Below are 13,947 nucleotides of genomic sequence, written 5' to 3'. Positions count from 1 at the left end.
TAAACTGTCAGTTCAGATTTTTTAAATGGACCAAAAACATGCGTAAAAGGACAAAATATTAAATTTAATTGGAATAAAGACCAAATTGATGCTTTAAAGGGAAAGTTTGGAACTAACAACTGGTATAGCCAATTTCCTTCTCCTAATGCTAATGTTTGATTTTGGGAAACTTTCACTCAAACTGATTGTTTTAATACAATCAAAGTGCATTTCATTTATGCACTAGGCCCACTGACTCATATACTTGATTCCAAATACAAAAATTTATGCGTAACCTGTTGGAGGAATGAAGTGGATTTGTCACTCACTTCTTGGTCTGTAGGAGGTTGGGACAGGGTCTCAACACTTGGTGTCTGCAACAAAAGACAACAATATAATGTCAGAAACATTCTGTACTACAAATGCTGACTAGCTCATTAACTACAGATCATACTTGTTTCAGTGAACATTATTACAGAAGGATCTGACTTCCTTATGCCAGATTCTATAGAAACTTAACACAGTACAGTTCTGCTACCCAACAATATGAGGACAGTGTAACACACACACACTAGAGTTGTTGGTCCAACCATATGAGGACGTATTCTGAAACACACTCATGTTCTTCACAGCTTGAAACAATATGAGGACATGACGACTGAACACATGTAGAGTTCATGTTCCTGACTTCCAACTTGTCCTGCTGTTGTCAATAAAAGCTCTAAACCCAACACTGATGTAAAGCCATCTATTTCCCCAGAAATCCAATCATGTAAACTGATCAGCTTCAGGTTAAATGGACAAAAACATGCGTAAAAGGACAAAAATATTAAATTTAATTGGAATAAAGACCAAATTGATGCTTTAAAGGGAAAGTTTGGACTAACAACTGGTATAGCCAATTTCCTTCTCCTAATGCTAATGTTGATTTTGGGAAACTTTCACTCAAACTGATTGTTTTAATACAATCAAAGTGCATTTCATTTATGCACTAGGCCCAACTGACTCATATACTTGATTCCAAATACAAAAATTTATGCGTAACCTGTTGGAGGAATGAAGTGGATTTGTCACTCACTTCTTGGTCTGTAGGAGGTTGGGACAGGGTCTCAACACTTGGTGTCTGCAACAAAAGACAACAATATAATGTCAGAAACATTCTGTACTACAAATGCTGACTAGCTCATTAACTACAGATCATACTTGTTTCAGTGAACATTATTACAGAAGGATCTGACTTCCTTATGCCAGATTCTATAGAAACTTAACACAGTACAGTTCTGCTACCCAACAATATGAGGACAGTGTAACACACACACACTAGAGTTGTTGGTCCAACCATATGAGGACGTATTCTGAAACACACTCATGTTCTTCACAGCTTGAAACAATATGAGGACATGACGACTGAACACATGTAGAGTTCATGTTCCTGACTTCCAACTTGTCCTGCTGTTGTCAATAAAAGCTCTAAACCCAACACTGATGTAAAGCCATCTATTTCCCCAGAAATCCAATCATGTAAACTGATCAGCTTCAGGTTAAATGGACAAAAACATGCGTAAAAGGACAAAAATATTAAATTTAATTGGAATAAAGACCAAATTGATGCTTTAAAGGGAAAGTTTGGACTAACAACTGGTATAGCCAATTTCCTTCTCCTAATGCTAATGTTGATTTTGGGAAACTTTCACTCAAACTGATTGTTTTAATACAATCAAAGTGCATTTCATTTATGCACTAGGCCCAACTGACTCATATACTTGATTCCAAATACAAAAATTTATGCGTAACCTGTTGGAGGAATGAAGTGGATTTGTCACTCACTTCTTGGTCTGTAGGAGGTTGGGACAGGGTCTCAACACTTGGTGTCTGCAACAAAAGACAACAATATAATGTCAGAAACATTCTGTACTACAAATGCTGACTAGCTCATTAACTACAGATCATACTTGTTTCAGTGAACATTATTACAGAAGGATCTGACTTCCTTATGCCAGATTCTATAGAAACTTAACACAGTACAGTTCTGCTACCCAACAATATGAGGACAGTGTAACACACACACACTAGAGTTGTTGGTCCAACCATATGAGGACGTATTCTGAAACACACTCATGTTCTTCACAGCTTGAAACAATATGAGGACATGACGACTGAACACATGTAGAGTTCATGTTCCTGACTTCCAACTTGTCCTGCTGTTGTCAATAAAAGCTCTAAACCCAACACTGATGTAAAGCCATCTATTTCCCCAGAAATCCAATCATGTAAACTGATCAGCTTCAGGTTAAATGGACAAAAACATGCGTAAAAGGACAAAAATATTAAATTTAATTGGAATAAAGACCAAATTGATGCTTTAAAGGGAAAGTTTGGACTAACAACTGGTATAGCCAATTTCCTTCTCCTAATGCTAATGTTGATTTTGGGAAACTTTCACTCAAACTGATTGTTTTAATACAATCAAAGTGCATTTCATTTATGCACTAGGCCCAACTGACTCATATACTTGATTCCAAATACAAAAATTTATGCGTAACCTGTTGGAGGAATGAAGTGGATTTGTCACTCACTTCTTGGTCTGTAGGAGGTTGGGACAGGGTCTCAACACTTGGTGTCTGCAACAAAAGACAACAATATAATGTCAGAAACATTCTGTACTACAAATGCTGACTAGCTCATTAACTACAGATCATACTTGTTTCAGTGAACATTATTACAGAAGGATCTGACTTCCTTATGCCAGATTCTATAGAAACTTAACACAGTACAGTTCTGCTACCCAACAATATGAGGACAGTGTAACACACACACACTAGAGTTGTTGGTCCAACCATATGAGGACGTATTCTGAAACACACTCATGTTCTTCACAGCTTGAAACAATATGAGGACATGACGACTGAACACATGTAGAGTTCATGTTCCTGACTTCTAACTTGTCCTGCTGTTGTCAATAAAAGCTCTAAACCCAACACTGATGTAAAGCCATCTATTTCCCCAGAAATCCAATCATGTAAACTGATCAGCTTCAGGTTAAATGGACAAAAACATGCGTAAAAGGACAAAAATATTAAATTTAATTGGAATAAAGACCAAATTGATGCTTTAAAGGGAAAGTTTGGACTAACAACTGGTATAGCCAATTTCCTTCTCCTAATGCTAATGTTGATTTTGGGAAACTTTCACTCAAACTGATTGTTTTAATACAATCAAAGTGCATTTCATTTATGCACTAGGCCCAACTGACTCATATACTTGATTCCAAATACAAAAATTTATGCGTAACCTGTTGGAGGAATGAAGTGGATTTGTCACTCACTTCTTGGTCTGTAGGAGGTTGGGACAGGGTCTCAACACTTGGTGTCTGCAACAAAAGACAACAATATAATGTCAGAAACATTCTGTACTACAAATGCTGACTAGCTCATTAACTACAGATCATACTTGTTTCAGTGAACATTATTACAGAAGGATCTGACTTCCTTATGCCAGATTCTATAGAAACTTAACACAGTACAGTTCTGCTACCCAACAATATGAGGACAGTGTAACACACACACACTAGAGTTGTTGGTCCAACCATATGAGGACGTATTCTGAAACACACTCATGTTCTTCACAGCTTGAAACAATATGAGGACATGACGACTGAACACATGTAGAGTTCATGTTCCTGACTTCTAACTTGTCCTGCTGTTGTCAATAAAAGCTCTAAACCCAACACTGATGTAAAGCCATCTATTTCCCCAGAAATCCAATCATGTAAACTGATCAGCTTCAGGTTAAATGGACAAAAACATGCGTAAAAGGACAAAAATATTAAATTTAATTGGAATAAAGACCAAATTGATGCTTTAAAGGGAAAGTTTGGACTAACAACTGGTATAGCCAATTTCCTTCTCCTAATGCTAATGTTGATTTTGGGAAACTTTCACTCAAACTGATTGTTTTAATACAATCAAAGTGCATTTCATTTATGCACTAGGCCCAACTGACTCATATACTTGATTCCAAATACAAAAATTTATGCGTAACCTGTTGGAGGAATGAAGTGGATTTGTCACTCACTTCTTGGTCTGTAGGAGGTTGGGACAGGGTCTCAACACTTGGTGTCTGCAACAAAAGACAACAATATAATGTCAGAAACATTCTGTACTACAAATGCTGACTAGCTCATTAACTACAGATCATACTTGTTTCAGTGAACATTATTACAGAAGGATCTGACTTCCTTATGCCAGATTCTATAGAAACTTAACACAGTACAGTTCTGCTACCCAACAATATGAGGACAGTGTAACACACACACACTAGAGTTGTTGGTCCAACCATATGAGGACGTATTCTGAAACACACTCATGTTCTTCACAGCTTGAAACAATATGAGGACATGACGACTGAACACATGTAGAGTTCATGTTCCTGACTTCCAACTTGTCCTGCTGTTGTCAATAAAAGCTCTAAACCCAACACTGATGTAAAGCCATCTATTTCCCCAGAAATCCAATCATGTAAACTGATCAGCTTCAGGTTAAATGGACAAAAACATGCGTAAAAGGACAAAAATATTAAATTTAATTGGAATAAAGACCAAATTGATGCTTTAAAGGGAAAGTTTGGACTAACAACTGGTATAGCCAATTTCCTTCTCCTAATGCTAATGTTGATTTTGGGAAACTTTCACTCAAACTGATTGTTTTAATACAATCAAAGTGCATTTCATTTATGCACTAGGCCCAACTGACTCATATACTTGATTCCAAATACAAAAATTTATGCGTAACCTGTTGGAGGAATGAAGTGGATTTGTCACTCACTTCTTGGTCTGTAGGAGGTTGGGACAGGGTCTCAACACTTGGTGTCTGCAACAAAAGACAACAATATAATGTCAGAAACATTCTGTACTACAAATGCTGACTAGCTCATTAACTACAGATCATACTTGTTTCAGTGAACATTATTACAGAAGGATCTGACTTCCTTATGCCAGATTCTATAGAAACTTAACACAGTACAGTTCTGCTACCCAACAATATGAGGACAGTGTAACACACACACACTAGAGTTGTTGGTCCAACCATATGAGGACGTATTCTGAAACACACTCATGTTCTTCACAGCTTGAAACAATATGAGGACATGACGACTGAACACATGTAGAGTTCATGTTCCTGACTTCCAACTTGTCCTGCTGTTGTCAATAAAAGCTCTAAACCCAACACTGATGTAAAGCCATCTATTTCCCCAGAAATCCAATCATGTAAACTGATCAGCTTCAGGTTAAATGGACAAAAACATGTGTAAAAGGACAAAAATATTAAATTTAATTGGAATAAAGACCAAATTGATGCTTTAAAACCCTCGCAGGGTTTAAGTCAAAATAGGGACCCTTTGGATTTTTGATTCTCAATATATCAATCATTTTAAAGACTAGTTGCATGAAACTTGGCCATGAGGTGCATTTTAGGATTATTTTTAAAATTCAATGATCCCCTCTATGGTGTGGTATATAGCAAAGGAGATTCACATAAGTGTTACCTCCTGTGTTCCTCGTACCATTTTGGGTCCCATTGACTCCCATTATAATCACATATTTTCGATATACTGTAATCCTGACATGTGATGATGCCTTTCTCGTGAATACCTAATGGATCTAAGCCTCAGCCTTCAAAATAAAGGAAAAATAGGTTTTGGATCAAATGAGCAAAATATTAGGTACAGCACCACCATAGACATTTTCAGTGGTTTTGAATGCAGGACATGGTTATCTTACTATGCAAAATACATGACAATAAAACAGCTCACCACCATAAAATAGTCTTGATGTAGTGGAACTGATATAACAGAGTGGTGTGAATGTGATTGAGAATATATTTATACTGTGTGTCGGTCGCAAACAAAACAGCCTATAGAGCCGCCTTCTTGAAGTGAACAACGGCAGCCTGCTCCGTTTTTTGTTTTTTTTCCCTTCTCTGAACCTCTGTCAGTGTTATGTTGCTCCACTTTGCACACACTGGCTCTGAGCAAGTGAGTGGAGGGGTGCAAAAGCAGCCACGTGTTTGCAGAGCAGAGGGGGGAGGGGTGCAAAAACAGCCACCTGTTTGCAGAGCAGAGGGGGGAGGGGCAGTTGTTACTCTCTCAGTGGCAAGTCAGCAGAGCTGGGGGAGAGACAGAGAGAGATCCTTTTCTATCTTCTTGGATTCAAGTGCACATTTGAAGTCTGTGAGAATAGTTTGCAGCCTTGTCTTGCGAGTCATTTCTGCACAGACGCCACGAAATGCACAGACGCGCGCACGGACAACACAAAGCGCACGGTCAATTTCGGGGAGGCTCTTGCTGAGAAAGAGCAGCAGTGCTCATCGTGCAAACAGCACATTATTATCGTAACTGCTGCAAAGATATATATATTCTGAAACACACTCAGTTCTTCACAGCTTGAAACAATATGAGGACATGACGACTGAACACATGTAGAGTTCATGTTCCTGACTTCTAACTTGTCCTGCTGTTGTCAATAAAAGCTCTAAACCCAACACTGATGTAAAGCCATCTATTTCCCCAGAAATCCAATCATGTAAACTGATCAGCTTCAGGTTAAATGGACAAAAACATGCGTAAAAGGACAAAAATATTAAATTTAATTGGAATAAAGACCAAATTGATGCTTTAAAGGGAAAGTTTGGACTAACAACTGGTATAGCCAATTTCCTTCTCCTAATGCTAATGTTGATTTTGGGAAACTTTCACTCAAACTGATTGTTTTAATACAATCAAAGTGCATTTCATTTATGCACTAGGCCCAACTGACTCATATACTTGATTCCAAATACAAAAATTTATGCGTAACCTGTTGGAGGAATGAAGTGGATTTGTCACTCACTTCTTGGTCTGTAGGAGGTTGGGACAGGGTCTCAACACTTGGTGTCTGCAACAAAAGACAACAATATAATGTCAGAAACATTCTGTACTACAAATGCTGACTAGCTCATTAACTACAGATCATACTTGTTTCAGTGAACATTATTACAGAAGGATCTGACTTCCTTATGCCAGATTCTATAGAAACTTAACACAGTACAGTTCTGCTACCCAACAATATGAGGACAGTGTAACACACACACACTAGAGTTGTTGGTCCAACCATATGAGGACGTATTCTGAAACACACTCATGTTCTTCACAGCTTGAAACAATATGAGGACATGACGACTGAACACATGTAGAGTTCATGTTCCTGACTTCCAACTTGTCCTGCTGTTGTCAATAAAAGCTCTAAACCCAACACTGATGTAAAGCCATCTATTTCCCCAGAAATCCAATCATGTAAACTGATCAGCTTCAGGTTAAATGGACAAAAACATGTGTAAAAGGACAAAAATATTAAATTTAATTGGAATAAAGACCAAATTGATGCTTTAAAACCCTCGCAGGGTTTAAGTCAAAATAGGGACCCTTTGGATTTTTGATTCTCAATATATCAATCATTTTAAAGACTAGTTGCATGAAACTTGGCCATGAGGTGCATTTTAGGATTATTTTTAAAATTCAATGATCCCCTCTATGGTGTGGTATATAGCAAAGGAGATTCACATAAGTGTTACCTCCTGTGTTCCTCGTACCATTTTGGGTCCCATTGACTCCCATTATAATCACATATTTTCGATATACTGTAATCCTGACATGTGATGATGCCTTTCTCGTGAATACCTAATGGATCTAAGCCTCAGCCTTCAAAATAAAGGAAAAATAGGTTTTGGATCAAATGAGCAAAATATTAGGTACAGCACCACCATAGACATTTTCAGTGGTTTTGAATGCAGGACATGGTTATCTTACTATGCAAAATACATGACAATAAAACAGCTCACCACCATAAAATAGTCTTGATGTAGTGGAACTGATATAACAGAGTGGTGTGAATGTGATTGAGAATATATTTATACTGTGTGTCGGTCGCAAACAAAACAGCCTATAGAGCCGCCTTCTTGAAGTGAACAACGGCAGCCTGCTCCGTTTTTTGTTTTTTTTCCCTTCTCTGAACCTCTGTCAGTGTTATGTTGCTCCACTTTGCACACACTGGCTCTGAGCAAGTGAGTGGAGGGGTGCAAAAGCAGCCACGTGTTTGCAGAGCAGAGGGGGGAGGGGTGCAAAAACAGCCACCTGTTTGCAGAGCAGAGGGGGGAGGGGCAGTTGTTACTCTCTCAGTGGCAAGTCAGCAGAGCTGGGGGAGAGACAGAGAGAGATCCTTTTCTATCTTCTTGGATTCAAGTGCACATTTGAAGTCTGTGAGAATAGTTTGCAGCCTTGTCTTGCGAGTCATTTCTGCACAGACGCGCGCACGGACAACACAAAGCGCACGGTCAATTTCGGGGAGGCTCTTGCTGAGAAAGAGCAGCAGTGCTCATCGTGCAAACAGCACATTATTATCGTAACTGCTGCAAAGATATATATATTCTGAAACACACTCATGTTCTTCACAGCTTGAAACAATATGAGGACATGACGACTGAACACATGTAGAGTTCATGTTCCTGACTTCTAACTTGTCCTGCTGTTGGCAATAAAAGCTCTAAACCCAACACTGATGTAAAGCCATCTATTTCCCCAGAAATCCAATCATGTAAACTGATCAGCTTCAGGTTAAATGGACAAAAACATCTGTAAAAGGACAAAAATATCAAATTTTGTCAATAAAACCCTGCACTGATCTACTCTGGTCTTCATAACTAGAATAATATCTATCTTTTCATCTACTAATATTTAACATTCCCTGTACTGCACAATCTATGAAGAGGATTTACTTACCAGAGCTCGCCATGGCCACATAGATTCTCCATAGTCATAGGTGATTTCACTCTCCGCTTGGATATTTTCAATAGCAAACAAGCAGAGATGAGGTTTATCCTGGACTGCCAGCTGTTTCATCTTGCAGTTTGGGTACTTGTGGTCATCATTAACCAGCCGGCCAAGTGAGTCGTCTTCACGGGAGGCATCAATGCTAAAAGTGAAGAAAAGAACATATGTTTTGTTCACTAAAAACATAATGTTGTAAAGAACAACTGATATTGTATATGCCTTTACTTACCACCATGTGCTATTTTTCCATTTAAAATCAAATAGGAAAGCAGTTTGCTTTTCTGTGTACTTTTTCTGCCGCTTGTCCCGTTCATGTTCTGAGATAAGCTCCCCACGGTACTCGACCACAAAGGATCCCTTTTCAATTGGTTCAGAGGCAAATACACCACGTCCTAATACAAGATGTTCAATAAGTAGCGTTAAGTAATACAATCCAAATCAGGTTTACTGCAGCTGATCAGCCACTGACAAAACATATGCAGAACAAACAATCACAAAATGTTTTAATTGTGAGGGGAACATCTAGATCAGGGGTGCCCAATCCCGGTCCTCGAGAGCTACTGTCCTGCAGCTTTTAGATGCATCCTTGTTCCCACACACCTGAATCAAATGAATGGCTTGTTATCAGGCCTTTGCCAAACATGATGGCATGCTGAAGAGATCAAACCATTTGATTCAGGTGTGTGGGAACAAGGATGCATCTAAAAGCTGCAGGACGGTAGCTCTCGAGGACCGGGATTGGGCACCCCTGATCTAGATGCTTATGTTCAGGGCTGCAACAAATGAGTTGATACAATAAATAAATGCTAATAATAAAAAAAACAATTATTAAAATAGTTGGCAACAAATTTCAAATACATGAAAATATAAAACATTTTTTAATCTAGATGATAGATAGATAGCTAGCTAGCTTTGGGAGGTTCCCTCAGGGAAACTGAAGCAATTGTTATATATTTGTCACGGTCCGGGGCAGCGGCCGTGTGGAGAGTGGAAGGAGGACCCAAAACGCAGCACTTATTCAGGTGTGAGGGTGATTTATTGATAATATCAAACACAAAGTGGAGATGGCAAACAGAACTAAGGACGAAACTAAACTGGGATAAACTACACAGAGGAGTGGGAAACCTGAACATGAAGGGAGAACAGCAGGGAGAGCACGCAGAGGATTACACCAGGTATGAACACAGACGACGCGACGAGGAACAGAGGCAAACACACACTATAAATACACAGAGAGACACTGGGAAGTCACACACAGGTGGGAGACACAGCTGGACCTGATTAACCTGATGAGACAGGGGAACACTAACACCAGGGACCAACAGAGGGAGCACAAACCCAGAACCCAGTGTCTAAAATCCCAAATACAAACCATCCCAAAACAGCCATGAATAATAATGAAAGTAATAACAATAAAGAACATAAACACAAAGTCACCGAGTCATGGTCGCAGGGCCATGACAATATTATTAAATATTATAATAAACATTAGTTGCAGCTCTGGTAATATTCATGCAGTAGCCATAAGGAACAACATATAACATACCTTTATAGTCATTGATCCATTGGGCCTTTAAACAAGTCTTGTCACTTCCAGATAAAATAAAGTGAGCAGCCTCTGCTTCAGGACGAAGTCTGAGTCTTCTTTTTGACATGTTCTTCACTCTCAATCTGCTCAACCTGTACACATCTTCATGAGAAAATGACGAAAAGTCAGCAAGACAAAACCAACCAGTACTTTCTTTACATGGTATTTTAAATAGTATTTTTCTGCCTTAAATCACAATGCATTTGCTAATCAGACTAATATACCAGTGCAAACACTTTGCAAATGTAATGTGACATTAAATTACCTTCACGAATAATTTTAACATGCCAATACACGGACAAATACTGTAAACTGTGCACTTTACTACCATTACTGAAACACTAATGTCATTGATTTGTGCTAAACAGGAAAACATTAATATTATCATTTAAATCCCAGAAAACATATCTTGAAATAAAATGCGTGTTGCAGTAGCCTACACTTAAAAAGAGCTTAGACTGACTGTCTCTGCAGTTGGAGATGCAGAGAGGGCCGCAGGCCCTTTAACTCCAGTGGAAATTTAAAAACAACTAAATTTAACTTCTAATATCTGTTGCTGAAGATAAAGCTAAAGTATATTTATTACCATTTATCATCATGCACCATTTTAACTTTATTCAAATCGATTGTGTGTTGTTTCCATTCCATTTAGCTAACATTAATTAGCTTGTTAAACATACAACTTTACCTCGAAGCGTGCGTGAAATCATGGATATCAAAGGTAAATACATACGTCAAGATAAATCTCTCCTGAGTGCTGAAGGTCCCGGATGTGCCGTTCACGCAGAGCTCCGGCGAGTTTGTATCTTGCCGTGACCAGCAGCTCTTTGGTTGAGGCTTTCGAACAATCAGATGCATCTTTACTCACTTGTTGACCAATCAGAGACGTCGTTCTATGCTCCACTGACGAAATGCTGCATCCTCTCACCAGCCACGGTCTCTCCTCGTCCATTTAACAACAAAAACACAGCAACACGTGCTGGATTTGAGGTAGGAACACTTGAGAACTGTCACAATGTTTTGCAAACTGCTGTTACAGTTAATTTCGTTCCGTTAATTTGTTTGGTTCCTATTCTTAAGTAACACTTAATACACATGTGGTTAGCTTGCTGGTCTAGTTTAAGTTAGCATGGGCATGCTGTTCACTGATAGAGTAAGGCCAAAATTGTCCTGATATTGTCAGTGTGTTATCATAAACATGTCCTAATTCGTCATGAAAAGAAGAGCAGCACCCCTAGACCCCCAAGTGAAAATACAGATAATAGATAAGCAATTTAAGAAAATAAGTATAATGTATATAATAAATGATTTTACTGTCACTTTCCTGGGTCTGTTGACCCAGCGTTTTAAGTTTTAGTTTGTTTGGATGTCGATGTTTGTTTATAAGTTCTTTAGGTTTGCTAAGTTCATTTGTTTATTAGATTACCCTTGTGATGTCTGTTTTATTGGGAAAGTCCTTGTCCTATATGCAATGAGTCTAGTTTTGTTTCCCCTTGTCCCAGCTGTTCCTCATCCCCTCATTATCTCTCTGTGTACTTACAGTGGCTTGCAAAAGTATTCGTCCCTCTTTTCCACATTTTGTCACATTACTGCCACAAACACAAATTGTCATGGTCCTGGGTCGGTGACCTAGCGCTTTTAGTTTATTATCATTTTCTAGTTTATTATTATTATGATGATGATTATTATTATTGTTTGAGTTCTATGTCTTATATTTGGTCTGCCTCTGAGTCTGTGTCTCTGTCTATGGTGTCACCCCGTATGTTTGTGAATCTGTCTGTTTAGTTCTGTGTCTTGTTTGGTTCCCCGTGTCTGAGTTTCCTGTTTTATTGTGAAGGTCTCTGTCTGATGTGAGTGTGTTCACTTTACGTTTCCCCTGTCCCGTCAGCTCTGATTCCTCCCAGCCGTGTTGCCCTCCTGTCTCTCATCCCCTGATTACTGGTGTGTGTATTTAAGCCCTGTGTGTTCTCCTTCCTGTTGCCGGTTTGTCTGTGTTCCTCCGTGTCAGTCTGTGTTACTCGGTGTCCTGCTGGTCGTCGTCTCGGCCTCGGCCTCTCAGCCCTTTGTCGTATGCTCCCAGGTCTGTTATTTTAGTTCTTCCCAGTTTAGGTGTCTTCAGTTATTTGTCATGCCCCACTGCTTGTTTGCCACTACACCTTGTAAATAAACTTCACTAGCATTTTCATCCACTGCTTGCATCTCGGGTCCTCCTTCCTCCACACCACACGGCTCGCCTTCCCAGCCGTGACACAAATCAATTTTAATGGAATCCAATTGCAGCAAAAGGTGGTTCTACAAAGTATTGACTCAGGGGGCTGAATAATTGCGCACACCCCACTTTTCAGTTATTTATTTGTAAAAAATGTTTGGAATCATGTATGATTTTCGTTCCACTTCTCACGTGTACACCACTTTGTATTGGTCTTTCACGTGGAATTCCAATAAAATTGATTCATGTTTGTGGCTGTAATGTGACAAAATGTGGGAAAGTTAAAGGGGGCCGAATACTTTTGCAAGCCACTGTAAGTCCTGTCCTAATTTGTTCAGTGTCAGGTCATCTGTTGTCTTTGGTGCCACGTTTCCATGTTCCAGGTATCTTTGTATCCATGTCAGGTTTCATGGTTTTTTTGTTTTGTTTTTTTTTAATAAAAAATATTTTCCCCAGGTTAGGTTATTGTTTATCTTCACCTCTGCCTTCTGTTTTGTAATCTTTTAATTAAATTAAATTTTATTTATATAGCGCCAAATCACAACAACAATCGCCTGAAGGCGCTTTATATTGTACAGTAGATCGCACAATAATAGATACAGAGGAAAAACCCAACAATCATAGGACCACCTATGAGCAAGCGCTTTGGCGACAGTGGGAAGGAAAAACTCCCTTTTAACAGGAAGAAACCTCTGGCAGAACCAGGCTCAGGGAGCGGCGGGCATCTGCTGTGACTAGTTGGGGTGAGAAAAGGAAGACAGGACAAAGACATGCTGTGGATTAATAACAAGTATGATTCAGTGCAGAGAGGTCTATTAACACACAGTGAGTGAGAAAGGTGACTGGAAAGGAAAAAACTCAGTGCTTCATGGGAATCCCCCGGCAGCCTACATCTACTGCAGCACAACTAAGGGAGGATCCAGGGTCATCTGATCCAGCCCTAACTATATGCTTTAGCAAAAAGGAAAGTTTGAAGCCTAATCTTAAAAGTAGAGATTAATAAACGGCTTGCTTTCTGTTAATATTCAAATTTTCTTTCACGTTCCTTTGTGTCTGCATTTTGGTTCCACTCCTCAAATTCATACATATGTCTAACCGTTTTTCCCCACTCGGCGACACACCCGTCGGGGGTCAAACTCTGGTAATTCTGTTCTCAGACATGTGAAGCTAGAGACACCGGCAACCATAGTCAATTGTCTTCCAGGGGCCAGAGCAGGCGACATTGAAGGAAATTTAAAACTGCTGGCTAAGGGTAAACGTAAATTCAGTAAAATCATAATTCACGTCGGCAGTAATGACACCCGGTTAC

At 39.2% G+C, this 13,947-nt stretch overlaps 1 protein-coding gene across 1 annotated transcript; it reads right to left on the bottom strand.

Annotated features, from left to right (window-relative positions):
• Positions 1-236: 236 nt before the first annotated feature.
• LOC113008466 (uncharacterized) lies at positions 237-12,013 on the bottom strand. The gene is made up of 12 exons (XM_026145898.1): positions 11,118-12,013; positions 10,388-10,531; positions 9,071-9,233; positions 8,791-8,983; positions 6,866-6,910; positions 4,803-4,847; positions 4,054-4,098; positions 3,272-3,349; positions 2,523-2,600; positions 1,774-1,851; positions 1,025-1,102; positions 237-353 (listed from the first exon to the last, which is right to left on the bottom strand). Exons 1-12 carry the CDS (start codon positions 11,158-11,160, stop codon positions 237-239), a joined length of 1,107 nt encoding a protein of 368 aa, XP_026001683.1. The 5' UTR covers positions 11,161-12,013.
• Between the last annotated feature and the right edge of the window lie 1,934 nt (positions 12,014-13,947).

Source organism: Astatotilapia calliptera, chromosome 16 (genome assembly GCF_900246225.1).
Source record: "Astatotilapia calliptera chromosome 16, fAstCal1.2, whole genome shotgun sequence".
In the NCBI taxonomy this organism is placed as follows: Eukaryota; Metazoa; Chordata; class Actinopteri; order Cichliformes; family Cichlidae; genus Astatotilapia; species Astatotilapia calliptera.
The sequence above is the reverse complement of the archived record's forward strand: the minus strand, read 5'-3'. Positions and strand labels throughout refer to the sequence as shown.

Excerpts from the sequence above, each read along its gene's own strand:
- LOC113008466 (XM_026145898.1), bottom strand. The coding sequence starts at position 11,160 with ATGTATTTACCTTTGATATCCATGATTTCACGCACGCTTCGAG. Across the intron at positions 1,103-1,773 it reads CCACTTCATTCCTCCAACAG|ACACCAAGTGTTGAGACCCT; the intron begins GTTACGCATAAA and ends CTTTTGTTGCAG. Across the intron at positions 354-1,024 it reads CCACTTCATTCCTCCAACAG|ACACCAAGTGTTGAGACCCT; the intron begins GTTACGCATAAA and ends CTTTTGTTGCAG.